General features: G+C 40.2%; 9 protein-coding genes across 9 annotated transcripts; 4 read left to right on the forward strand and 5 right to left on the reverse strand.

Moving 5' to 3' along the window:
* Positions 1-10,998: 10,998 nt before the first annotated feature.
* On the reverse strand, positions 10,999-12,342 carry K444DRAFT_661471 (uncharacterized protein). The gene is made up of 4 exons (XM_024886596.1): positions 11,742-12,342; positions 11,579-11,689; positions 11,403-11,527; positions 10,999-11,354 (listed from the first exon to the last, which is right to left on the reverse strand). The coding sequence occupies exons 1-4, from the start codon at positions 12,061-12,063 to the stop codon at positions 11,085-11,087; spliced, it is 828 nt and encodes a 275-aa protein (XP_024739149.1). The 5' UTR covers positions 12,064-12,342; the 3' UTR covers positions 10,999-11,084.
* A 430-nt stretch (positions 12,343-12,772) lies between these two features.
* Positions 12,773-13,798, forward strand: K444DRAFT_651446 (GA4 desaturase; the record flags this gene model as incomplete). Its single annotated transcript, XM_024885709.1, has 1 exon — positions 12,773-13,798. The coding sequence occupies one exon, from the start codon at positions 12,773-12,775 to the stop codon at positions 13,796-13,798; it is 1,026 nt and encodes a 341-aa protein (XP_024739150.1).
* A 57-nt stretch (positions 13,799-13,855) lies between these two features.
* Positions 13,856-14,628, reverse strand: K444DRAFT_524337 (uncharacterized protein; the record flags this gene model as incomplete). Its single annotated transcript, XM_024874349.1, has 4 exons — positions 13,856-14,058; positions 14,107-14,337; positions 14,388-14,510; positions 14,562-14,628. The coding sequence occupies 4 exons, from the start codon at positions 14,626-14,628 to the stop codon at positions 13,856-13,858; spliced, it is 624 nt and encodes a 207-aa protein (XP_024739151.1).
* Positions 14,629-16,245: 1,617 nt separating this feature from the next.
* Positions 16,246-17,249, forward strand: K444DRAFT_627210 (uncharacterized protein; the record flags this gene model as incomplete). The annotated part of the gene is made up of 5 exons (XM_024882771.1): positions 16,246-16,596; positions 16,734-16,886; positions 16,942-17,019; positions 17,075-17,141; positions 17,203-17,249. The coding sequence occupies 5 exons, from the start codon at positions 16,246-16,248 to the stop codon at positions 17,247-17,249; spliced, it is 696 nt and encodes a 231-aa protein (XP_024739152.1).
* Positions 17,250-18,542: 1,293 nt separating this feature from the next.
* Positions 18,543-19,236, forward strand: K444DRAFT_661474 (uncharacterized protein; the record flags this gene model as incomplete). Its single annotated transcript, XM_024886597.1, has 2 exons — positions 18,543-18,756; positions 18,816-19,236. 2 exons carry the CDS (start codon positions 18,543-18,545, stop codon positions 19,076-19,078), a joined length of 477 nt encoding a protein of 158 aa, XP_024739153.1. The 3' UTR covers positions 19,079-19,236.
* A 447-nt stretch (positions 19,237-19,683) lies between these two features.
* On the reverse strand, positions 19,684-22,929 carry K444DRAFT_610348 (uncharacterized protein). The gene is made up of 4 exons (XM_024879726.1): positions 21,428-22,929; positions 21,243-21,377; positions 21,061-21,188; positions 19,684-21,012 (listed from the first exon to the last, which is right to left on the reverse strand). The coding sequence occupies exons 1-4, from the start codon at positions 22,877-22,879 to the stop codon at positions 19,974-19,976; spliced, it is 2,754 nt and encodes a 917-aa protein (XP_024739154.1). The 5' UTR covers positions 22,880-22,929; the 3' UTR covers positions 19,684-19,973.
* Positions 22,930-23,133: 204 nt separating this feature from the next.
* K444DRAFT_557223 (extradiol ring-cleavage dioxygenase class iii protein-like protein subunit B) lies at positions 23,134-24,304 on the forward strand. Its single transcript, XM_024876773.1, has 2 exons — positions 23,134-23,430; positions 23,485-24,304. The coding sequence occupies exons 1-2, from the start codon at positions 23,293-23,295 to the stop codon at positions 24,217-24,219; spliced, it is 873 nt and encodes a 290-aa protein (XP_024739155.1). The 5' UTR covers positions 23,134-23,292; the 3' UTR covers positions 24,220-24,304.
* A 145-nt stretch (positions 24,305-24,449) lies between these two features.
* K444DRAFT_651450 (alpha/beta-hydrolase) lies at positions 24,450-26,300 on the reverse strand (the record flags this gene model as incomplete). Its single annotated transcript, XM_024885710.1, has 6 exons — positions 24,450-25,256; positions 25,296-25,582; positions 25,652-25,932; positions 25,989-26,045; positions 26,092-26,153; positions 26,184-26,300. The coding sequence occupies 6 exons, from the start codon at positions 26,298-26,300 to the stop codon at positions 24,450-24,452; spliced, it is 1,611 nt and encodes a 536-aa protein (XP_024739156.1).
* A 533-nt stretch (positions 26,301-26,833) lies between these two features.
* Positions 26,834-27,200, reverse strand: K444DRAFT_507756 (uncharacterized protein; the record flags this gene model as incomplete). The annotated part of the gene is made up of 2 exons (XM_024873405.1): positions 26,834-26,914; positions 26,973-27,200. Coding segments are annotated over 2 exons (309 nt in total), but the record flags the coding sequence as incomplete, so codon positions are not given.
* Positions 27,201-27,346: the final 146 nt, after the last annotated feature.

Raw genomic sequence — 27,346 nt, forward strand, 5'->3', positions numbered from 1 at the left:
GGCCTAATACTAGATTTTCTAAATATTTTATATATTTATATTACTTCTAAGGTTTTAGTTATATACTAAAGGCTATAGTCTTTTATATATAACTTCTCTTCCTATAATATTCTCTTATTTTATATATTTATTTCCTATTTTATTTATACTAGACCTATTTCTTTATATCTAATTATATAGTATTTATATTAATTAGATATTTAAGAGTATTTATTAGCTTTAATTTTATTATAGAATTAGTAGAATTTGATTTTCCCTTAATTTATTTAACTTCTATAATCTTTTATTATTTATATATTTAATAGAAATATATTATATTAATTATTAGATACTTTTCTCAAATAGTTCCTAATTTAATAAAGTATTTATATAATAACTTCGAATCTATATAAATTACTAGTAATAATTCTATTTCTAGTATTTTATTAATTATAAATTTAACTAAAGTACCTATATTAAAGCTATAAGTTATATTATAAAGTTTTAAAACTAGAATACTTCTAATAACTCTTTTATATTTAATAAAGAACTAGTAAATAATATTAGTATATTTAGTTCTATTTACTAGAACTAGAATATATCTGATTTAGGAAAAAAAATCTCTATTATTTATAAATAAAATATTTATAAAAATAATTAAATATAAGAACTTTTTTACTAGCTTTATAAATCTTAGTTCTCTAATAATATTCTCAATTTATTATTAAATATACTTATTAAATACTTTTATATTAGTTTCTAAAAATTTAATAGCTTAAATAATAATTAATAGGTTATATAAAGCTTCTAGTTAATAGACTAATATAATATATATTTTCCTAGTATATTAAATAATATATTAGTTCTTAATAAAGAAATCTTAATAAATAGTACTCTTATTACTTATAATAATAGTATTTTTTATAGAAATAATTTAGAGGTTTTTATATTAGTATTCCTATATAAAAGTAATTCTAGTAATATTTATATAAATAATACTTCTATTAAACTTGAGATTATAATTAGAAATAAGATATTTATATTTCTTAATTAAGAATTTAGTTTTATAAAGTTTTAATTATTTTATTTTTATAAAATTATTAGTTCTAATAAATAAAGTATTATTAGTTTAAAGCTAATAATTCCAAAAAATTACTTATTATAAAAGAAACAAGAATTATAAATTAACTATTTTATAAAAAGCTTATTAATATAATAGAAATAATAAGTTTTAAACTAGTAGTTTTTAGTTTCTAATATATTATATAATAGTTTTATAATCTTTAGAACTAAATTATTATTTAGATTTAATTTTCTAATAAGCTTATAAAATAAATTAATATAAAAATTATAATTAAATAAAATTATTAATTAGATATAAGCTTATAAGATATTATATAAATATAATTCTATAATATTTATTATTATAATAGTAATACTAAGAATAATTCTCTAGCTAATATATTAAATAATAAGTAATTATATTAATATTATATATTTCTTATTATTATTATAAGCCTAGATAACTAGTTTCGATTTTTTAAACTCTTTTTTATACTCTTATTCTTAATCTTATTAATAAATTAGGAATTAAAAATATATATCTTTTTTAGTATTTAAGATCTAGAAATAATTTTAAATATATTTTTTTTTAGAAGGCTAGTAATTTTAATTTAATAAGAGTTCTTATATAAATTATTATTTTATAGAAATACCGAAAAATCCGGGTTTTTATAAGAATATTTTTTATTATACTTTAGTAAAATAGCAGAAATAATAAGAGAAATTATATTTATATTACTTTTAGCCTTATTATAAAATTCGAGAATAGGTTTAAATTTAGGACTATTAATAATAACCTTAATATCTCCTATATAAAAGGGCTTTATAGAAATTAAATAAAAGGTAATATTACTATATAGCAAAGCTAGTATATAGTTCTTTCTATTAATAGCTATTAGCTTATATAGTTTATCCTAATTACTAGATTAATTAGTATTTTCTTTATATTATATAAGAATATTCGAATTTAAGAAAAGTTTATAAATATTAGTAATATTAGAACTATTTCAGGTATTTAGAGTATTTATAATCTAGTATCTAGCTTAAAGCTTCTAAATTTCTATTATTATTTTCTTAAATACTACTAATTACTATAATATAATTAATAATAAAATATTATATTTAGTTATTTAAGGTAAAGTACTATAAACTAAGAGAATTAAAATAATACTATTAGGTCTAGTAAAATTATTAATAGCCTTAAAAACTATTTGAAATATAATATTTTTATTAATTCTATTAATTTTAGTTATAATAATAAGATAAATATATTAAATTAAACTATAATAGTATTCTATAATTCTAATAGAATTATAAGTTTTTATAGAAATAATTTTAATCTTAATTCCTATAATATTTATAAATTAAGTAAATTTCTTACTAATAAACTACTTTCTAGTATTTACTATAATCTAATTAGAAAGGCCTAAATAAATATTAATTTAATATTACTTTAGAGTATTTCAAATATATAATATACTAATATTTTAAAGCTATTAGCCAGCTTAATATTAAGTACCTTTATTAATAATATAAAATATAGGCTTATTAGAAATATAGAAAATATTAATAATAATAAAATAATTAAAGCTAATATTATTTCTTAAATTAAACTTAAATTATTCTAGTAATTATTCGAATTTCTAGTATTACTTATAGTATTTTATAAGATATTTTAGAGCTTTTATATTAATATTATAGCTTACTTATTCTAGTATATTTCAGAGCTTACTAATAAATAAATAACTAAAATAATAATATAGATATTATAATTTAATTTCTATAAAAAAGCAGGAATTATAAGTAAAGAATTCAAAAATAAAGCTTTATAAAATAGTATTTTAAAACAAGAAAAAGTATTTAAAATATTATATTATAGATATAAAATATTTATTAGAAATAATAAGATAATTAGTAAGATTATTAAAATAAATCTCTAGCTTATTTATATTAGCTAAGCTAAATAGAAATAAAGTTTTTATAAATATAATATGAAATTATACTTATCTAATTAGTATTCTTATTATTATAGATCTAATAAAAAATATAAATCTAATACTAAACTAGATATTAACTTAATCTTTAGTAATTTTATTAAGTTATATATTACTATTAGTTTATTATAAAGCTTAAAATTAGTTAGAACTAGTAATTAAGAATCTAGAAGCTCTAGTATTAATTATAAATATCTAGGTATTTTCTATTTATTTAATAAATTCTAAGATATGGTTTTTACTTATTATTTAGTATATAAAAAAAAGAGAAATAAGGTTATTTATAAGGGTATTAGTTATAGGAATAGTAGAAATAGGGGCTATAAAAGTAGCTAGAAAACTCTTAATAAAAGTAAAATAGAAATTAAAATAATATTTCTTTCTTTTATTTATTTTTACTAGTAAGGCTTTAAAAGTATTATTTACTAGTTTATTCTTATTATTCTTATTATTCTCTTTTTTTTTAATTTAGTAATATATTATATATAAGTATTACTAAAGCATTTATTAAAATTACAAGTATTTCGAAATCTAAATTAGTAAATATTTCTATTCTTAAATTAAGTCTTTTTAGTCTTTTATTTCTCTAGTATATATTTCTATAAGTAATATTCGAGTTTCTTATATATAAAATATAACTTTGAAATATAATTATTATAATTATAGAACTTAGAATAATTATTATAGGTTCTAAAGTTATAGCTAGATTTATATTAATAATTTTCGAATAAATAGTAATTTAAAGAATTTTAAAAATAGTATTATTAATTAGTAAAAAAAATCTCGGTATTAATTTATTATTTCTTTTTATAAATAATAATAAATAATTAAAGCTTATTAATAAATTAGCCAAAATTAGAAAAAGAATTCGAGACTATATATTAGTATACTAATATATCTTAATAAGAAATAATAATCTTATTATATAAGAATTCGGTATTTTATAAAGCAAATACTAGTTTATATTATAATTTATATAAGTTATTAATTAGTAATTAAACGAGTTCAAATATTTTTTTTAGGATATTAAGCTATTATAATTACTACTATAATAGTATTTTATTTATCTAAGTTTTAATATTAAAAACTAGAGCCTTTAAAAAAGCTATAAATATTTATATAAGCTTCTTTATATATATATATATTAAGAAAGCTAGTTATTATAAAAGTAATCTTATACTAGTTTCTTTAATATAATAGGGAAAGCTCTTACTAATACCTCTTATAAAAACTTTATATATTAATAAATATTAAGAAAAATAGTAAGTTTTTAATTAAAACTATTATTAGTTCTATTATATTTCTATATCTTAATATATATCTTTATTATTTCTCTAATTAGCTTTATAATAAAAGAGCTAGCTAAAAAGCTATTTAGAAATAATAGAAATAATAGAAATCCGTTATTACTAGCTTTTTATAATCCAATACTAGTAAAAATAATTATAAATAATAAAGAAATATAAGTAATAATTAGTTTCTTTATTAATTTCTTATAATACTATTATTAAGAAATATATATAATAAGATAATAGGGCCTATATTAAGGTTTAGTCTAGTAATAATAATATTAGTTATAGTTTAGATATATTACTTTTTTTTCCTAAATAATATTAATTAAGAACTATATAATAATAAGTTTCTTATTATTTTATTTAATATAAATACTACTATATTATAAAATAGCTTATAATTTATATAATATATATTAATCTAGATAATTAAGTACTTTAAGATTAAAATTACTAAAATTTTCCTTAAATAATTCCCAGAAATTATTATTAGTCGATTTCTTTATTTTATACTAGAATAGTCTAGTATTAAGGTAATCTAGAATATTCTTATTACTATAAATAATTAGATTAATATTACTTTTTTATTTCTTTATTTATATATATCTATTTTATAATTCTATTATACTAAATTCCTAAAGCTAAGTCTTTCTTAATATATATATAATTTATAATAAGAAAGATTTAAAAATAAGATAATTTATAATAAGTTTATAAAAAGAGTTTAGTAATAAAAATATCTAGATATCTAGTTTAGATACTAAATATTTAGTTCAAATATCTAATTAAGATACTAGATACTAAATACCTTAGATATTTAAGAATATTAAAGATATTAAAGTAAATATTTTACTTTTAAATATTTTATTTATAATAAGAAATTTAGGAAATAAAATATTATAATTTCGGAAAAATCTAAAACTTAAAGAACTCGATTTATTAGTAAAATCAAAGTAATAATTAAAGAGCTTTAAGAATATATATAGGATATATATTTTAGAAAAAATATTTTATAAATATAAGTATTATATAAATAGAAAAAAGAAGTTCCAAGAAAGTAATCTTAGGGCCAAAAGAAGTTAGTTTTAAAAAATAATAAATAGTTAAATAAATAATTAATTAAATAGCTAATTATTTATTAATTAATAAGAACTAAAGTCTTTTCTTTTAGACTATTAGATATTTTATAAAATTAATAAGTAATTTCTTTCTTTAATAAAATAATTATTAGTTTTTAATAAAAGCTAGCTATTTTCTCTCTTAGGCTACCGGATACTTTATAAAATTAATAAGTAATTTCTTTCTTTAATAAAATAGTTATTAGTTCTTAGTAAAAGCTAGTTATTTTCTTTTTTAGGTTACTAAATACTTTATAAAATTAATAGGTAATTCTCTCCTTTAATATAAACTAGTTTAATTTTATTATAGACTATTAAATACTTCTTTAGCTTAAAAGATTCTATTTTTTAATTTATATATATAAACTAATTAGTATTAGTTTATTAATAATATATAGTACTATTATATAATTATAAAAATACTAGTTATATTAATTAGTAAAGTTATTATTATTTAGAAATAAGAATTATAATATTATAATATTAATATATAATTCCTAAATTTACTAAGCCTAAAGAAATCTAGTTTACTAGTTAAGTTATTTATAGAATATAAAATTATATAATTATATCTCATATTTTATATTTTATTATTTATATCTCATATCTTATATCCCGTAACTATATATATAATTCCTAAAAAAATAATTATACTAATAATAATACTAGATTTATATATTTAAAATTATAATTTTAAAGTTTTATAATAATTTATTAAATAAATATTATAATATTAATAAAGCAATATTTTTATTTTTATTTAATTATTTAATAAATATATATAAAATATAAATAAGAAATTTAAAATATTAAGCTTTTTTAAGCTAATATATTAAAAAAATATATACTTATATTTTTATAGCTTTTTATATTTTAGTTTTCTTTTCTTTAACTTTAAATTATTTTTATAAGAAACCTTTTACTTTAATTTTTAAGCTTTAAATATTATATTTATTAAAGGCCTTACTAGAGGGGGGGGAGGAAGAGGAAAGTTATGATTTTTTGGGTATTCTTTGCGTTTTGGGCGCGGGGGGGGAGGGGGCAAGGGTGGGGCTCGTGCGAAAATCAAAAAATCAGAAAATCACTTTTCGCTTGCGCGTTTTGTCGACTAGCCCGCTAATGGCCTCAGTAACTTCTGCAGACCCGACTAAATGGCCAGCGTCTGGGAGAAGTGTTGGAGGTTTATGCCGGTTCTCGAACCTCTGATTGTTGGATAATAGTCTAACCAGCCACCATACATGGTGACAATAACCCGGTATGCCTTCACGAGAACCTGTTAACCACGAAGCGCCACCCCACCATATTTCTTCGAGAATGCCGTCGAGTCTATTCTCAACGAGACGATGTCCGTACGCCCCGAGGCTTCACATCTAGCCCTGATCATCCCAATTCGCAACTTGCTCGCGGCTCTTTAACAACCCAGGTAATTACGTTTTCATGAAGTAGCATGAGGCACAGAGGCAGATGAGACCACGCTATTCTCTCATCCGAACCCAGAAACCATGCTCATCAGGCGGCGTCTGGAAAGCGGAGATGGGATCTATTCTCACTTCAGTAATTCATTCCTCAACCCAATTCCCCTCCAAAGATATGATAAGAGGCAGACTTACCATACTACTCATCCCCAGTCCCAAACTGCGAAGGGGCAGGGGGCCACTCATCCAGATTGGCGCTCAGAGGAGTATGAAGCGTGCCTCCCGGCACCTTCGGAGATCCTCAGGTTCTGGAAGTAAGGGTTATCTGCCGCAGGAACGTCGGAATCAGTGACCGAGATGGAAGACGGGGGAGAGGTTGCGAGGCTTGAGAGTAGAGTGCGTTGCAAGTCTTTGATGAGAATCGAGTACCGCTACCCGCAAAGTTGCCCGAATTCTTCATCTCCAAAGCGCGCAATAAAAATGGTCTTGTGACTAATGGCCATGCCCCTAGGTACATAAAATGTAGATTGAACTAGAACCTGTATTAGATAGATAGCCCAAGACTTGGTATTGGTAAACTAACAATGGCTTTAGCTTGGTCCTTCGGGAAGATTAGAGCTTTGCCCGATTGGATAGACTGCTAAAGAGGACTTGAAAGACTTTATATCCATCTCTCGAGCTCATTTTTGTATTGGCGGCATGTGTTGAGACTAGGCTGCTCTGAAAAATACATATCGCGTAAGATGTTGCCTGATATTATAGCTAAAGTTCTCGCGTCATTTGGACTCATATCCTCCAGGCCCTATCTGAAGTCCGGTTCCTAACAAACCTGTTATTAATTGACGATAACTAACACTGTTTGCCTCTTACCTTAAAAATGGGATCTCGAGAAATACTTTCCTTGATGCGTGGTAATCGGCCTAGGAAGATGGCTACCTAACTTTTAATTGCAGGATAATGAGTACGCATGCTTTAGAACAACAATTCGAATAGGAGATATACCGGTCAAAGGAGATTACGGTGAACCATACGCGTTGCTATTCCTGATACTCATTATCCGACAATTCTTTCACAAGGTTGTGTCCCGTATCTAGCTGAAATCTCTGAGCTCCTCGAATAGCGGCATCTGTCCATTGATAAGCCTTAGATCTCACCCAAAGCTAATTTGCAGCGGAAGGAATGTCTGTTACCAAGGTGCATCCAAACGGAATTCCATTTCGTGGGTGGCTCGTAGATGCAGAGAAGGAGCATTGTCCGCACTACCTATATTGTGCTCTGTGGATTCTCATCAATAGCCTTATTGATGTATTTCTGGTCGATCTCACGGTACGTTGCTCTATCCGTGTCGTACATGTCATCGAATTGCATGCCCACAGCGAAGATCAAGAACATCTGGCAAAACCATGATATGCTAACTAGCGCTGGTTCTTCGTATATAAGAGCCAACTGAGCTTGCACTTCCACTCTGTTATAGACATAGAAGATAGAGTTTTGGTGATCTAGAAATATGTCTAAAAGATGGCGGGAGATGTCCTGCGAGGGCAGGGTATCCCGGTGGATCTTCCGTGCATGATCGGGACCTTGCTCGAGACCTGGCTCTCGGAGGAGATTAGTATCAGACTGTGAACTCGAAAGTCCACTATCAGGGGAAACCTGTGCCCTAATTATAGAGGATATTTCACGATGAAAAGTTGGCAAGCTGGCATGAGGAGTTATTTAGCGCCGACAAGCATTCGGACCGGATGGCATGATCGAAGTTAAGCTGTGTTGGGGCTGTAGTTCTATCAATCGATTGAATCGATACCTTACAATTATGGTATCGATTGTAATCGATTACTAAAACGCCAATCGTTGCCGAGCCTGGTGCCAGATGTGTTTGCACAGTTTACGTGACCATATACATGAAAACACCAATGGCAATTACTGCGTGTCATGCAACTAGCCATCGTGCTAATTCTGGGAGTTCTAAAGCTTATTTCTATTAATACCAGGACCTTAATAGGTTAGGGGCACGCCGTCGCCTGCCGAAGGCGCGTGACAGCGTGCGAAACACATTCACTTGCCCGAGCAAGCTTGGACGCGTGTGCCTTGAGGATATACTTCCTAAGCGATTACAAGGGGCAAGAGAGGGACGTGCTTCTTGCCCGCCTTTGTGCGCATACCGGGGGCTGAAAAATAGCCCAAAAAGAAAGCCTTACTTTATGATAAAATTGCAAAAATTAGCTTGCTAGGCACGGGGGAAGGGGGCTAGAATGGAATCAAGTTCTCAATTATATAAGCGCCCTTTTAGGGCAGCACTGAAAAGGTGCTTACATATATCCTAATCAGAGTTGGCCTCCTGTCATTGCCCTTTTGGGCATATACCCATGTTTTAGGAATGCTACGCGAGCAAAACAGGGGTGTTGCAGGGGTTGGCAGGGGCACACTGATATGATATGTATAAATAGTTCTTCTTGGCAGGCTCGGAGTATAAAATGAGATCAGACTTCGGTGTCGAAATAGCCGGATAGTTCTGGTGCCGTCCTATATTGGAATACGTTGAAATGCCGATGTTCAGCTTCATCCTCAAATAATGCTGCTCCGAAAAACGTTGAGGGGGCGGTGGTCCTTGCTAAGTGTGATTATTAGTCTCCTGCTCCTTCGTGATATGGTGGTGATTGTCGTGGTACGCTGGGACTAATTATCTCAAGAGAACTTATTCTGAGACGATCCAGGGCCGAAAGGTATTGGCTAGGCGGCAGAACTTGATCTCGGGCTGGGGAGTAAAAAGACTTTCTTTCGTGGTTTTACTTCTGTAAAGACACTCCAGTCCCATCTTCTGGCATCGAACGAAGTGAGGTTTTGGCTCATCGCATTTGACATGACGAGTTCCGTCATAGTCGGTTGGTCTTATGTAATATCACTATACTCGAATTGAAATCGAGCCGCTTACTTGCCTGACGGTTGTTAGTAACTTAGCGTCAACCTATGGAGATGTCAGGTCTCGATCTTACACGTTAGAGAGCCAGTCCACACTTTGGGCTTGCTAGCACTCTTTCTCTTCATTATACTCCCATTTGAATGATGTCGGATTGAATTTTGCAAAGCAGAAAGAACCTGAAGATCGAATGAAGGACGCGTAAAATTATGTGGGAACTCCGGCGAGAAGTGCTTACTATCGCCTGTCGTAGTCCTGATAAAGAACCTCTCTCGTTCCACCGGTCCAAATATCACAGCCTCACTTCCTTGCAGACTGGCCGTTTACTTTTGGGGACTGAGTAGCCCTTGTTGAGAATGTAAGAATTTGGTGGCTTATATTTTGAAGGCTAGAATGACCTCACACATTGGCGGTCATTCTTAATATTAACGCCGCTTGCACCCTTTTCTCGGCAAGAAGCAAAATATATCTATCGCTCAATTGTCTACATGGGATTCACCTATTGGAACTCACACCATAGCACCTTAACACTTCTTTGCATCTGTTACTTGCAGCTCGTTGTTCATGTACTTTACCAGGGAAGGGAAGTAAGACGTTCTGGACGAAATGCTCATGATTTTGTTATCACAAGATTAGAAAGGGGCCAGGGTGAATATTCAGGTTGGAAGGGGGCGTTGAATATCCCGAGTTATTATGAGGCATTGAGGAGTTAAAAATTTAAGACATCAGAATTGATTGTCTCAGGCTACTGAGGTACAATTAAAGAGCCAGCCAAGTTTAAGCTCCCAGGAGACCTCACTTACGTTATAAGTTCGCTCATGAACTTCAATTGCAGCGCGTCTTTGGAGAGTGACTTTTTTTTTTACAAACGCCTCATTATATTCCACACCTTGATACAGTCGTTTTATTTGACTTCGGAAGAAATATCTTCGTTCTTTAAATTTTGTGGCGTGTTTCGGGCGAACAAGTGAAGTATTCCCCGAGGATGCACCGGAAATGCACAGCGGCAAAACAGCAACCCCCAACCACTAGAGAACTTGGCAGACTTCTCACAAACGGAAGATGTGATAATGCAAGAGTAAAAGCTGGTCTGCATGCAAAAAACGCCATTCACGTCGACATTGCGCAGTTGGGAAGAATTATTTATGCTAGAGGGTTCCCGGGTTGGACGTACTCAATACCCCAACGTACGAGTAGTTGTTTATATGAAAGGGAGCAAGGGTGGATGGGTGGATGTGAGAACACATATTCGGTGGATATACTACTGATCCTTGAACACGAATGCGGCAAGTAGCTTGTTTTCTAATTCACGGACCGACAATACTTTGTATATCATCTACCCTCCGTGCCTCAATCCACGAAATAGCCTCGTCTCTGTTCCGACACATGTGTGCTTGGCCATCTCCTTTGGCATCCAACACAGACTGTGATCCCTCCAAAGTCATATCGGCCATGCAGAGAATCTGTGTACGGAGGTACTCGAAGCAATGCGCGGCATGGTAGTCATTTCTCTCTCCCCCGAATCCAAATTTGTTGTTCACTACCAGCTGATGATAGGTATCAACGGAGTAATATAACTTTGAGAGTGTTAGTAGACGTCAATTGAGGTTGGGAAATAGTCATACGCAATGAAGTGCATGGGTCCATGATGCTTCGAACAATGGCCCGGTGCGGATTGGGTCGGTCGTTATGGGCTTGCCCAGCATTGGGTGCTGCTCGTAATCTGGGATCGACACACTACCGCTGCCAACGAAGAGGGGGTTAGCATTCGAAGTCAGCCTTCGTAGATAACAAAGCTTACGAGGCATGAGAATATCCCAATTGTGGCGGATGGCCATTCGGTTTACATCTGAGCTCATGTTTGGGAAGTATTTCTCTTCTTCTAGCGTGAGGAGGGTGTACGTATGTGATGCTGCGGCAGAATTAGCGACGCGAAGAGAAGGGTTGAGAGATTTTCTGCTCACTTGGAATATAAAGGCCATTGATGTCACCACCAGTTTCTGTCTTCAACTGCGACCAGCCTCCTCCCATTGACCAACCATCAATCAGCACTCCGCTGGTTGGAAGTAATAGAACTAGTATCAAGCCTTGCAGAAGAACAATTGTTCCCCACCGAGCCCAAGTCAATATAGCCTCTAACCTCGGACTCTTTCCGTGTTTGCTGATTCTCTTCGAATTGTTCTTCCTGAGGAATCCGTCCGAGGCCAGTGTTGTGTCGGAATCATTCTCGAGGTCTGCATCCTCAACATCATCAAGAGATGTGTATCTGCTCTCGTTTGCAGCCATTTCAATACGAAATCAAAAGAATGTTTAGACGCCAGTTCCTAGAAGTGAAAAGAAACCAGTTCTTGGGGAGATCCGAATACCAACAAAGTTCTCGCAATTACAGGTTGAACGGACGTCACACAAGGAGAGTCGTGTCTGAGGACGACGGCACGAAAGTCGTTTTGGCATATCAGACACTGGCCTGTAGTTGCTGACTGGCGTGTAACCTTCGTAGCGTGAGCCACAGGCAGTTTCATCTGTTCTCGCGATGTTGAGACGTCGTCAGAGCGACAGGCAGGTGCAGGCGGGCAACCTGACAAGATCGGATAGCGAGCGGGAACCTGAGACAAGGTTTGCAACAAGGACCCACCCCGCAAGCGATCTCTAACTCCAGGGTAGTGGAGCCGATCTTTTGGGGTTTAGGTCGCTTAAAGTACGGAGGACACAGGGGCTGTTATTGGCTTCGCAACGCACCGAAGATCTTACTGTCAGCACTGTAAGCAAGGTAAAAAGGCCTGGAAATGCTGGCTTCGCGAAGAAGATTAATTGGCTGAAAGAACGACGGCCCGGAGACATCTTCAACCCCAAGAAAAGTATAAAGCTTTGCCGGGAAACAGAAATGTCATGCACTAAGTGTGCACCCAGAACCGTTTCCATTGACTCAGTTCCTGCTTCTTGGAACACCAACTTCCCTTGAAACAATTTTATCAGATCGGAAATGTCCCAAACAATGCAGGAATTTCCGTCAATCACACGCGCCACGATCCACTACTACGACGGCCCCTGCCCAGCCGACCCCCGCACCGGCACCGCAGCAGGCTCCGCGGACAGAGAAGCAAATCCGCAGGTAATGCCCATAACGGACATTCGCTCCTTGTTGTTTCCCCCTCCCCCGGCCTTCACACTCGATATCAACGGCTTCACAGTTGTCAAACACTCTAGCGCACTCTTATCCCGACCTTACTCCCGGGACAGCTGGAATGATGCTTACCTCCGCGAGAGTATCCACTATCCGGAAATAGAAAAAGTGGTGAAGGAGCGGACCGGCGCAAAGAAGGTGCTGGTTCTGGGCGGTACCGTCAGGACGAGGTTATTTAAAGAACCGGAGAGGAGACCTACTCCCCCTCCTTTGCCGGAGGGAACTGTGCCTCTCAACACCAATAAGGGGAATTACCCCGCGTTCAAGGCCGACCGTCCGCGTGTCCATGGTTTTGACAAAGGACAGGAGCAAGGCCCTGCCAAGAAACCTCATATTGATTTTGGAGTTGATGGGGCGAGAGCGACTCTGAGAAATTGGAGGCAAGATATCGCGGATGAGGCGAAAGATATCATCGCTGCCGAAGATGAGGCAGCAGGGTTGCCCGGTGGACTTTGGGAGAATTACAAAGGACGCCGCTGGGGTGTTTTTGGTACATGGAGACCACTGCAGCCGATCAAGCGTGATCCTTTGGGACTTGTTGACTTCCAGACCGTGGACAAGCAAGACCTTGTGTCTTATTTTATGAGACCGCCTGGAATTTATGGGCCATATGAGACTGATATCAAGCTTTCGAAGGCTTCAGCAAAGCATAAGTGGTATTGGTGTAAAGACCAACGACCTGACGAGTTGACAATTTTGAAGTTTTGGGATAGCGAAAGTGAAAAACCTGGATCGAAAGTTGCAGGAGGAATACCTCACACCAGTTTCCACTTGGAAGGAACGGATGATTTACCACCAAGAGAGAGTCTGGAGGTCAGAGTCATTGCATTTTGGTAGGTAGTGCAATTGATGAGTATAGATTAGTTTCAAGTCTATGGTCCTGCTTCTCGAAATTTAATTTGGACTGACGTCTCCTCTCTCCATATTTCCGACTGAATTGTCCAAAGCCCATTCCCTGACTTTGTCGAAGTTTCTGCATTGGTGCCATGAATCAAGTTCCGGCCATGGTAGCGGGTCGTCTTCAAGCAAATAGAAGGTAAACACTCCCACGTCAGCGTTGCACTGAACATTCAATCTCAAGATTTCCAGGCAGTGGTCTTCACTGTTAGCAAAGTTTCCTTGGCCTGTGGCTCGCTTGTACTCACCAGTGTGCATTTGCAGTTCTTCCTCACCAGCTGCAAAGTTTCCGTTGCCCAACTTGGTGTAGTAATCTTTGTATGTCACTTGGCGAAGCAGGTTGATGCAGTGAAGTTGATGGAAGACCTCGAGGCCAACCCTGTATCCTTCAACACCGGTTTTTGGGTGAACAGCTCTCAAGTGAGACTTGGGCATGCCAATTATGTCCAATTCTTCGTTGGTAATGACTTGGTCACCAACTTCAAACTATTAGTCTCTGGTTTGCGATTGCCCGAAGAATTGCGCTTACTGTCGTATGAAATTGCGTGCCACGCTTTGTCAACTTCAGGACCGGACCCAACGTAAGGTGACCCCTCTCCCATTGTGTTGTTGAATTTGACTTTGTTGTATTCGACTGCTTTCGCTGCCGGCGCTGCTCGAGTTGTCAGATACTTTACCACTGAAATGCGTCGCAATTACTTACAATACGCTGAAAACTGCTTCACGTGCAGCAAAGTCGTCGCTCGTGTGAAAAATGCAGAAACAAACATCGTGAATGATAGTGAAAGCAGAGCTGTATGTGCCAACCACATCCATCTTGGGCCGAAGAATCTCCGACTCTCTTGTGGTCTTCTGGAGTCCTCATCATCTTCTAACAAGGTCGAATCTGAAGTAGAAGTAGAAGAACGGCGAGGAAAGGTCTCCTGAAATTTCTCGTTGTCACCAACTGGTTGATATTTTGAACCCATAACTGCTAAAGTTACTCCCGGTAACTCGAGAACTGAGAATAAATGAGTGAATATGCTTGACCAGAAGCAATTGGGGGAGGGGGGAGAAAGGAGTGAGTTTTAGGACGATGCGAGAGGGATATTGCTCCCTGAACCGGTGGCCGCCGCTGGGTGCAGGTGCAACCGACCCCTGAGTATGATCGTCAGTATTGGGGAGTTAAGCGAGGGCAAGGGACAGTTATCAGATCTTTTGAAACGAATTGCTTGGCTGAATGTTTGGAGCTAATGGAACAGCAAATATTTTGGGAAAGCCGGGAAGAATAGGCGAGGTTGTCGTGAAACTGCCACAGGAATCAAATTCGACTCTTCACGACGCCAAGCAGCAGAAAATGGACTGCGATGAACCTGTTAAACGCATCAGCTTGTCGAGCAACAAATCCTCCCCATGATTGAAGAAATTTTCTCGATATTGAAAGCAGAAGCGTCAGAAGAGAGGCTTAGAAAATGGGGAGGATCTGTGATGTATGAGAAATATCCGAAATGTGGGGTTCTCGTTCCAAGTCCCTTGTAATTCCACACCTCTACCGAGCGCTGCTACCCCCCCCGTACTATCCCCCCCCATGAACAATTTCGAGTGGGTCCAATATTCGCCACACTCTCATGCCACGATTCACACCACTAAAGGCACAGGGTCTATAGCGAATAGCGGCTCTCGAAAGCACCTGATATTTCCTAATTCGGGGATACTGACGAAGTTTCAGTGTGGCGTTACCAAAGGACCCACTCGTAATTATTCAAGGGGGGGGATAGTAGGGACAGACGCCACATAATGGTTTCGCCACCAGTGCCCCATGGATCTTTGACAGGCGGCAAACATGCCATATCGGCTGGGCCTTCAGCAATTGAACCTCTGCATTGATGTCTCATCGGCCCTCATGTCCGAAGTGAAACGACAGCCCCACCGGTTAGGCTATCCTTTCCTCACGTGGAATGTCATGGCCCAAACACACGCTGAGCCTCATATCCTCCACGGGGAAGGTGCTGGCGCGCTGTCGGAGACAGTGTTTTATGGGTAATGGAATTCAAGCTGCATAATCTGATTTGACCCTCAGATTTCGCCCGGCGGTATTGACAAGAGGCCTCGATTCTGTAACGTGCAGGATCAAGCTTCTCAGCGGTTCATCAATCTGAATGTGTATCGAAAGAAGACTTGCTCCGGAACCAGCACCTCCTTGTCAACTTTCATCTGAAGATGGGTTAGCACGTCTCATGCAATTGCAGCGGTGGCTTGGGAAATGACCTGATGTATAAAGCTGCGTATGCCGCTCCAGTTATCCATCTCAAACCAGCTCATTCTCACTCTCAGCCCCGTCTTCTCCTTACTTTCTGATTTGACTTCATTCGTTATACTGCCGGCCAGTCATTTTACATTCCTTCACCATGTATACATCTGTTTCAAAGATTTTCGCCTTTGGCCTCTTGGTCTCTGCCCCATTGGCCAATGCCCTTGCCATTCCTTCCCAATCTCAGGACCTGGCCCGCTCTGCCGACTCCCTTGAGGCTCGCCATCACACAGAAGCACAAATTGCTGCAAGTTCTCTTACATCTGTACAGGTTCAGAATGGTTCTAATATCAAGCAGGCCAAGAAAGCAAAGGCTGCAAAGGGTGCCCGTGATGTTGTCATCGAGACCCGCCATCACACTGAAGCTCAAATCGCAGCCAAGAAGGCCAAGGCGGCCAAATCTGGACTTTCTGTCGAGGAGCGTGAGCCTCATCACACAGAAGCCCAGGTAAGCCCCCCTGTTCTCATGGCAGACTTTCCACTTCCTGCCATACATGTTTACTTTCTCGATAATTGTTGAGGGTGGGAGGTCACTTGAAGCCTCTCTATCAAATTAAACGGAATACTAACATGGATTCTCATCAGATTGCTGCTAAGAAAGCCAAAGCCGCTAAGGCTGGACGCAGTGCCTTGACCGAAGAAGAGATCGAGGAAGATGAGGATGACGCTCTCCTGACCAGCCTCGCTCCCGGTGGAGAGATCAGAGCTCGCGAGGCTCACCATACTGAGGCGCAAATCGTGAGTCTTTCCCTGAGACTTCACTTCATCGAGAACAGATTCTAATACACACCAGGCAGCCAAGAAGGCAAAGGCAGCAAAGGCCGGACGAAGCGTTGAGGAGCGTGAAGCTCACCACACCGAAGCCCAGATTGTACGTATTCCTCTGATGTATTTATCTACCCAGAAGAAATTCTAACCGATAACAGGCTGCAAAGAAAGCAAAGGCTGCTAAGGCCGGACGAAGCGTTGAAGAGCGCGAGGCACACCACACTGGTATGTCCCTCAACTCCCTTCCCCGCCCTATCGACTGAAATGAATACTAAATCAATAACAGAGGCGCAAATCGCAGCCAAGAAAGCCAAGGCCGCCAAGTCTGGATAGATTCTTGTTGTACTATTGGAGTCGTATCGTCGTGGAGCGGCTTTAAGGGGGTTCTTCAGAGCTTGGGGCTGAGGCAAGAATCATGAAGCGATAGTGGCTTCTCATAGCACCAATATCTTATAAAAAGGCTTTTGTTGTTGAGTCTCTCCGCCGCGACGTTCTCTCGTAGACCTTATACGTGACATGTTTGGTATCGCAGTGCTGTTCCAAGGGGATGTGGTGACGAGATCCTGCCACGGCAGTTCCAAGGCCACTCTGACGTGATTTTCCAGTCGCTATAGCCTAGTAATCAGCCCCAATGTATTCCCTTCATTTCGCGTGTTGCAATCCCTAGCGCCCGAGGTCGTTTCCGGCCTTGTATGTCGCCCCATGACGGTCCCGCAGAGCCCGGAGCATTGCCTCCCCCCTGCCCGACTTCTTTCCTATATCTGCGGCTTCTCAGCTTCAGCTTCGCGCTCCCTGTTGTCATATGTCGTTGTATCGTCGTTTGATATTCCTGCACCTCGTGCTAGGATTTCGCGATCTCAATGACCTTGTGTCGCACTTCCGCGAGATCCCAGTGATATATGGCCATAGGGGATATTCTGAGTGATCTTCAATTAGTACCTCATGAAGGGATTGTTAAGAAGTTACTTACCGAGCTGTTTTGCTTTATGCATTTATGTTGTTTCGATGAAGGTCGGGCAAAAACATGCTAGCAGGTGCCAAAACACAAGCGAGCGCCCCTGAAATTTTGCCCTGCTAAAAGTAAGCCCCTTTTCCACACCGCTAACGACCCCGCAATTCACCGAAACCCTCACTCGTAGAATCCGAAATCTTCCCATCAACTCAAATAACAAACAATATCCTGTCGGGCGTTATTCACTCTACGCAATCAATCATGGTGATATCGAAAGCGTTCAAAACGCCAGTGCTGGTAGTGAAAGGAGTGGCTTGCACAGGCGCCTCAAGATTCCGCCGAAACTGAGCCGGTGCAAGGCTTGCAAACGCGTCTCGTGAGTCTCTCCCATCATTATACCTATCATATCAGTGTGCCCCTGCCAACCCCTGCAATACCCCTGTTTTGCTCGCGTAGCATTCCTAAAATATAAATATATATCTAAAGCAGTAATTTTTAATCTCGACTCTCTTTTAGATATATAAGTACCTTTTTAGGGCAAATCCAGAGAGGGTGCTTATATATTTGAGAAATTAATTTCCTTCTAGCCCCCTTTTCCTATACTTAGCAAGCTAATTTTTGTAATTTTATTATAAAGTAATGGCTAGTTCCCTAATGTCCTCTGGGCAGTGCTCATGACCGGCATTCTGCTCGGCATCAATGTCGCACTTGGCACCTCCTACAGAGATATCCTCACCGCACCTCCCTACAATTGGTCTCAAGCCGCAGTCGGGTACGCACAATCTGGTCAAATCGCCGTCGCTTTCATCGCACTCCTCGTACTTGACTGGGGAGAGACATCATTGGATGGCTATCATCTTCCCGTACTCGGGTCAATTCTTCAACTTCGTTGGTGCAAGGATTTGTAGCATGGCCGTCCATGACGTACCTGTTTGATTCATATCCAGTTCGCCAGGGTGCCACTCTTGTCCTGGTGTGCCCCCCAAGAGGAGTCATCTCGGTTGGAATGAACTATGGTCTTGCCAGCATGAACGCGAGTATAGGCTATGCCAATGAGTGTGGTGTGTGGGCTAGCTTGACGGGATTCTTTGCCTGCATGGGGGCCCTGGTTTACATTTTTGGCAAGATTATCAGGCAGACTACTGTCAAGTGGGTTGTGGATAAGGAGGGTTCTAGACACATGAGAACTGGATTCCGAAGAGATTCCTAGTCCCTGCACATTTGTTGCTCGAGGTAATGTAGTGGATGGAGTTGGAAAGTGGCGAATGGAGAGGTGTGTCCTCGAACAGGTAATGACTTGACCTGGAGCTTTGCGGACGTTTGTAGCTTGTGCGTTAGTTTGTGGTATGCAATCACACAGCTTCGTCTATAATAACAAGTCAGTTATTGGGGGAATAGTAACGCCGTTGCGTTGCAGCCCAGATTTAAATTGAACAATGTGAGATAATACAAGACGGAGCGCAGCAGACATATAGCAAACCTCGACTTGAGTATGAGGAAAAACATTAAAAAATGTTCCTTTTAAAAATCGCTGATTGTGTGTGATACTGAGCAATATCTTGAGTGAGGGTCATCAAAGAGTACGAACCTGTCATGATCTGTCTACGAAGATTGCGGCATAAAGTAACTGGATCACAGGGCATTTGTACCGCAAGTTCACTAGGTCACTTTCTACCACAATCACCTACTAAAGCCCCCTATATTTCCAGGCTACTCCCCTTTAAGCACGCTGTAAACTATAAACAAGGGGTACTATACCTTTGGAACGCATATCCCCTGTACTTATAGGGGCAGAATTGCTAAAGAGCTATAATAGATATTTCTATAGCGATCGAGCGCTACGGTTACTCTGCCGGTAATACTATAACCCTCGAAGTTTTTCCACGACCTCGTACATGTCCCACAGACTGATTTGGGGCCTCAGGCCTAGAGTTGCCAGGCTTATACCAGGCGTAGTAACTTAAACCACACCCTCGAGTCCGCTAATTCGTAAGATGCCTACGCGAGCGTAAATGCCCAGTAATCCCATCACTTTATGCCGCAATCTTCGTCCTCGAGACAAAAGACCTGAGACTATGCTGGTATCTCGCCTTGAAGCAGCGTCCTCATCTAGCAACCCCCTCACTCGGCGCCCGACTAATCCTACTCCCCGGCAAATTGCCCAAATCCTTCAACAAAATACACAAGTTCTCCACCAACGGTGGCAATCCTTCTTCAAAAACGGGATAATTGCTCCTGAAGATATCCCTCGCCACTCCCAGAACTTTATCCGGTTCCGCCAACGCGATGAGTGACTTAACACCACTTGAATCCCGACCAGGTACACTCAGAAATGGAAAACCTTGTGAGCTAGCGAGGAACAACGTCGACGATGAAGTCTCCTGCTCGTTGAGTATGACGTTCTGGCTGCCAGTGGAGGGTAGATGATCCTCCATAATCGAAACTGCGTGGCCATAAGCCCAGAGCGTGAGAGTAGCGTAATACAGCGCGATGGCATTGAAACCTCGATTTTGCGCTTGCATTAGCCCTTTTGCTGCACGGAATACTTGGCCAGCATGCCATATTGCAATACGAGCTTCTTTGGTCCTGGCCCACGCCGCGAACTCTTCACCCGCCTTGCGCGTCTCCTCTTCGCCGAATTTTCCTGCAAAGCGGTGGAGGTCTTCAAGAGAGATATGGAGGATCATTTGTAGAAACTCGGAAACGAGAATTGCTCTTGTGGAGTTGTTGGTAAGAGATGGGATGAGTAGGGAGAAGGAGGAGAGGTCTTGGTAGAGTTCGGTGTAGGCTGTATGTAGCCAGAGCCGATGCGTGGATTTTGAGGAGGGAAAGAATTTTCGTGATTCGCTGAGAGAGTAGATTTGTCCCCAGTGGCCGTGGAGGAGGGCGACAGTAGTCAAAGGTATATCGGCTTGCGACGAGTATTGGCGCAGATTGGTTCGATGTATTGCATCTGCGAAAGCAGGAACCTCCTGTTTTGGATGGGATGATAGGGACAGATCTCGCCATTCGGGGGCAGTTTTGGCCAGCCAGAGGTTACGGGCAGCTGGCAATTGGAATCTTAATTCAGTCACGGAAATTAAAGGTGGCTTTTGAAGTCCGATTGATGCTTGGATATCATGGATGAAGAGATGAAGGACGAGTCTGTCATGTCATTAGATGATACAGTCCGCAGAAGGAGTGGATATTAACCTTTTGAATGACTCTCTTTCTGCCCACTTCCTCCACTTCGATTCTAATACGGCTTCGGAGTCTTCAGGTCGAGGGTCTGCGGACGACTGGTTTGCTGCTGGAGCAAATGCACCAGCTCGGCGTAACATCTGTCTACAGTAAATATCATTTGAACTAGGGAGATGGAGGGGCAATTTACTCACAATGATGATAGGTTGAGCAAAACTCTCAGCTATCTCCATTTTCCTTTTGAATCCAGACCAAAGTCCGATATCTAAACCAATCATGAAAGCCTGGATAGCCTGCAAGTTTCGTGTGTGAGAGTTGTCTTCCTCCCACTACTCTTTCTTCAGCAAGACCATTATTTACCCCAGGGATGGGAACTCACATAATTTGCAACGCTGTGTCGCACCACCTCTTGAAGAGCAAGACCCATTTTCCATATTGCAGGGGTAGAAATTAAACTTGACCCCGCCGCCACTATGGCAGTGTGAAGTTGTGGCAGAGCTTTGGATGGATCGAATGTCCCAACGTGGATCAACTGGTCAACTTTGAAGCTCTCTTGGACAAAGTACACTTGTATGATGCTGTTCAACAAGGTTAGTGAGGGCAGATATGGGGACTTCGTTGTTGCTGCCGGTATTGCAAATACTAGTGAAAGCATCTTGTCCCGTTCCTTGTGATGAATACAACACGATGTGAACTCATCTATTATAGCAGCTGGTGAGGCAGGTGTGAGAACTGCGGGGATAGTATCTTCATCTAAATTTAGATCCTGCTGATCAATCATGGTTTGGTCATTTTTAGTGGGCGTCCAGAGCCACGGTGATCTTTCGAAGGCAGCATATCGTTTAGAGGCCTCTTTCGGGGCTCTGGTCGATGGCTTTGGTGATTGGTTCAGATCCGTTCCACTCAAGCTGGTATTGCTATGGTTGAGACCAGCCAGTTCAACGGTATCTAGATCGAAATCCCACATGCCGAAATCAAGATCTTGACTAAAGTACGAATTTCTGGGAACAAGACCAAAGTCATTGTCGAATTGTCCGTCCCCTTGCAAGGCGATGTCTCCGTAAGCGGAAAAGGTGTTGTTGAGGTTGGCGGAAGTTTGAATTTCATTGTCGTATGTTGAGTTTGATGCATGTGTGTCGTATTGGAAGTTCTTGGTTGATATGACGTGAGCGGCCAAAGTCGGATCAAGTACTGAATCTTCTGCCATTGAGTTGCTCAGATACAGACCGGATGTATCATCCATATGGTGACGATTGTCCTCGCTCGAGAAGGTTCCATTTCCCTCGAATCTTTCGTCTCTAGTGTTATCTTCCCCAACCTGGGAGCCTGATCCGAGGTTCGATCTTGATCCCAAGTTCGATGCAGCTCGTCCCCTTTTCGACTGAGCACCATCCCCAAAGATTTGGCAAGATATTCCTCTGGCCTGACACCTGGTGCAAGGTTTCTGGTCTTGACATTTCGCCTTTGCATTTACACAGGCAACACACGCGGTAGCAGCTCTATTTCCTCTCTCGATTGTTGGCCGTTCCGCAGGAGGACGATCGTGTGCTGCTTGATGGCGATTGAGTAGGTCGGCACGGTTGAAACTTTTGCTGCATCGATTGCATTTGTGTGGTCGTGCATTCTCGTGACTCTTCAGATGGCGGTTGAGATGATCTGCTCGCTCGTAGCACCGGCCGCATATGTGACACCGTCGATTGGACGCTGTTCGGGAAGGCGTCTCCTTCGGATGAGGTTCGGATGGTCGGAGAGGAGAGAGGGAATGTTCAGGGTCTGCACCGTTCGACAATTGCGTCTCACTAAACCCAATTGCATGGCATAGAAGGTCCATGACTGCTTGTGGACCGGAACGATGGCCTGACTTGTGGAGTGAGGTGGGAGTTCCGGGAAGTTAAGGGATGTGGAGGCGGGGAAGGGAGGTTGGTAGAAACTCGGCAATGTACAAGGTTCGTTCTCCCGTTGGCGATCGGCCCCACAATCTCCCCGCCTGCCCCACCCCCACTCCGCTCCGCTCCGCTCGTCCACTTTTCTCTTACGCAGCAAGCTTCCAGGGTCGAGACGCCCACTTACCGTGGACACACCAATCTAGCTTGTGTAAATTGCGTGGGGACAAATATAAACTCTCGAACACGGAGAGTGGGGTTCAGGACAACCTCATTGCCGCCAGCTGTGATTCTGATAGTGTGAATCATACTGGAGAATCGAAGGAACTAGTTCCAATCATATTCATCCATCACCATCAAGATGGGTTCCTCTACGCCAGTCCATTTCTTCTCCCACGGCTCAACAATGATGCTGGGAGAAGAATCAGCTTCCGCCACATATTGGAAGAAGTGTGGAGATGAAGCTCTTAAAAATGACGTGAAGCATGTCATCATAATGGTAAGTGTATCTCTGTGTGCCTAAAAATCTTGATAATTTCTTAACTATCTTCAGGGCGCTCACTGGGCGGCTCTTGGGGACGAAATCGAAGTTGCCGCAAATCCAAATCCAGCCAAGAGCCCCGTGGCCTATGTCCATCCTTCAAAATACGTCGATTATAAGCTCAACCCCGACCTTCCAATGGCCGATCGATGCGTGCATTTATTGAGAGCTTCTGGGCTAAAAGCCAAAAAGAACACAACTTTCGACTGGATTCACGACACTTACCTCATACTCATTCGCATGTTCCCTGACGGGTGCCCGCCAACTACGATAATCTCAATGAATGCGAGATATGATCCTCATTACCACGTGAAGGTCGGAGATGCATTATCTTCTCTCCGGAAGGAGAGCGAGAAAGTCCTCTTGATTGGCACTGGCGGAGCGGTCCACAACCTGTACCGAAACCAGTGGAGCCAAATGCTACTCTACCGTGACAATTTCGCGATGGAACATCCTCCGGAGGCGGCTCTGATGGATTTCAGGCAGGAGTTCGAGGATGCGATGACCAAGAACAGTGGCCCGAATCTGAGGCGGGCAATCACAATGTTGATGAAGATGCCAAATTACAGAGACGCACACGCGACAGATGACCATTTCATGGCTGCTTGTTTTGTTGCGGGTGCTGCGGGAAGAAAAGAAGATGAAGGAAGTAAGGCGGTATTGGGAGCTGAGGATTGGGAACTGCAGAATATGTGTAACTCGCAATATACAATCGGAAGTTGGGGAAATGGGATCACCGTTATGTAGACACTTTGTACATTTGTTGAAACAGAAGGCCATCTGCGAATTAGTATTCCGTAAGCATAGAATTATGAGCCCTTTTCAAATCGCCATTCAATAAAAATGCTGCTTTTGGCGGTGTTGGCGAAAATATACTACCCTTCACCTGGCTCTCTTCAACTTCCCTCAACACTGGAGATGTGGAAAACACTTCTCAATAAAATGCCTTTAAGCTTGAATTCTACCTAACAGCTGTTCTACTCCTTCTCTGGGACTATAGGCAATGTGACATAATTCTCCAACCCCGGTCCAAAATGAATATTATTCATCCCCGCAAATTTGCTCCTCGGTTTATCAACCTCGCTCGTGCGTGTGTTAGAAGATTCCACTCCCTCGGGTATCCCCGGAAGATGCTTCAAACACAATTCTTCCACTTTCTCAGCAATCACATTCATAGGCCAAATTTCCACATCCATAGTATATACTTGTCCAGCTTTCACCTCCTGAACATCTGGCAAGAAGTAGTTTCTATGAGGAATGTGACTCTGATTCTTGGGGTTCTTTTTGTCGACTTTGTGCATGCTGATACGTAGCCATCCTTTTGCGAGAGGAACGGGGTCACCTGCTGTACCGGTGTAGTGGACCTCGTCACCGGAAGTGGCAATGTATCGGAGAGTCAAGAAGAGGTCGATGTCCTTTTCGCCTACAGATGATGGATCTTCCGGTGCAATAGAGACACTGAGACGTGCAATGACTTTGCCAGTGATTTCCGTATTTTGATCCATCGGAGCTGTTGAGAATTGCACAAGTTCTGGCTTTTCAAGTGATCCGAGGGCTTGGCAAGATATAGTCATTTCTTGGCTTTGGGATGGTGCCGAAGTGGAGAGGGAGCCGCCCGATACTAAATGGTACTTGATGTATTGTGTTCTCGGAATCGGCCAAGCTGACTCTTCTCTGCATTCATACAATGCTTCAGCTTTGGGATTGTTGAACCCCTCGTATCCTTTTTGAACGACCATCGAGACGGGAGAGACTTTCCCAGGGATTGACCACCCAACTGTGTCCTTTCATTTGAGGAAAGCATCAAGGAATGATCTTTGAACTTCGACTTCGTCATGATAATAGAAAGGCAAATCGTGACGATCTGTGATGAATCGCAAGTGCTTAAATTGCGAGCCAGCCCAAGTATAACCCTCCATGTTACCGCGTAGGTGGAGTAAAATCCCGCCCCAATTCGCCATACTAAGGAGAGGAACTTTGATATCCTCCAAGTTGAACTCTTTTGAGGAATAGTACTCCTCATCCCGGAAACAATTATTAACATTGTCTTCGTTCTGGTCTCTCCGGTTCGCAGCGAGAATCTCAAGAGGCAAATCTCTTTCGATCGTATCTTCTCCCCATTTTAGCAGCCGCTCGGCCGGCACCTCCATACTGGTTTATGATGGCTTGACGATCCCACCAAAGCCTAATAGATGCGTCCTAGAGGATACCCCATGGCGACAACGGTCGCGGTAGTAATCTGACATCCCTTCCCAGGGGATAATGGCTGCGAGGCCTTTAGGCTGGCGTGCTGCAACTCGCCACTGGCTGCCTGCGTAGTAACTGATGCCCAGAAGTCCGACTTTTCCAGAAGACCATGACTGTTCGGCAGCCCGTTCAACCGCGTTAAAGAGACATTCGCCTGTTCCTTTCGACATTGTATCCAGGAGGCCAGGAGATTTCCCGAGACCACGCTCGTCGCTCGCACGACCACATAGCCATTTTTGGTCCAAAATATCGAGTCAGGTGTTTCCCACGCACTATATTTCGACTTATGCTCTGCGTTAACTTCGCTGAATGGAGAATCAACGAAGCTATAAAGCATCAGCGAATGCCACAGAAGAGAGATATTTTGAAGACTTTAGCATACTTCGAGTATGGTATGTTTTTCCGTAAGGACCGTAAGTTACCAAGACTGGAAACTTCTCTCCTTCAGCAATGGGTCAGTAAACATTGCACCTGATTGGAAATGTCCCAGCTCTGGGAATTGAGATATTTTTCTCAAAGAGCAATCCGTTCTCTGCGTCGTGTGTTACAAGCAGGTCTTTAATTGCATTTGTGGTTGCCATGATTGAACGGAACGAGTGGTAGAAATGAGGTTCAAGATTGAAGTTAAGACCTTGACTCTTTTCGTGGAAAATGTAAAAATATTTGAAGATTGAGACTGAAGTTATTCGTCGGGCGAGGCTGACAATCCCGCGAGTTTGGCTCAGGGATGGCGGCATGGCGGCATGGCCGAGTAGGGGGATGGAGGTGGGGCCGAAGAGGACACCCGTAAATAGCCTGGAACGGCAAGGGTTCCAGGACACCTCAAGCCGAATGTAATTTACTGTTGACTTCCCACCCAAAAGTGATAACCAGCCTGAAGATTAGGGATCAGCAGCTTGTAAGACTCTACCTTGTCTACTCTATCAGTTGTCGTCACAAACCAAAGGCACTGGAAAAGCAATGTAAATCGCACGAAAAAACGCAGCAGTATCAGGACTTAGGGAAATAAAACAACCTGATCGTTTCATGATAATATTTCATGGCCCTCACCCTTAGTTCTCAAGATGAGGGGTCCTCGCTCCATCTCAGCTTCTTGCATTTCACTGAAACCCCGTCACCATTCCCCTCCTATGGCATATCTGAATAGCCCCGGAAAGTATGGCCTAGCCGTAGATCCCCAGACCTTTGCAGCAGTCTACATGCCATTATTAGCAGCATTCCACCTGATTTTCCTAATTGTCATCGTTACTCACAGCATTCATCACAACTCCCGTGAACATAATTGTGAGGAACGCTCTCGCGAACGCGTTCTCGCCATTCGGCCGCCCCTCAACATCTCGATTTCTGTCCACCGGCCGGTAATCTGGAACGCGTCGGTGGTCTGTAGGCCAGTCTGGAGGATTTGTGGCCGCTCTCGGTGTGGATTCTGCTTGTTCCGAGGAGGACTTGTCGCCGGTGAGATGAATCTTATAGTCCTCGAGAACACCTTGCAGTTCAGTGGCTGTAGCGATTCTGCTCATGATGAAGGTTGATGTGAATTAAAGGGGCCGAGTAGCAGGAAGAACATTTGGTACTGGCCTGCAGCATGGTTTGAGGAAGTTCTTGAGCGTGAGGTCAGCCCGTCACA

This window comes from Hyaloscypha bicolor, assembly GCF_002865645.1.
Source record: "Hyaloscypha bicolor E unplaced genomic scaffold K444scaffold_53, whole genome shotgun sequence".
Taxonomy (NCBI): Eukaryota; Fungi; Ascomycota; class Leotiomycetes; order Helotiales; family Hyaloscyphaceae; genus Hyaloscypha; species Hyaloscypha bicolor.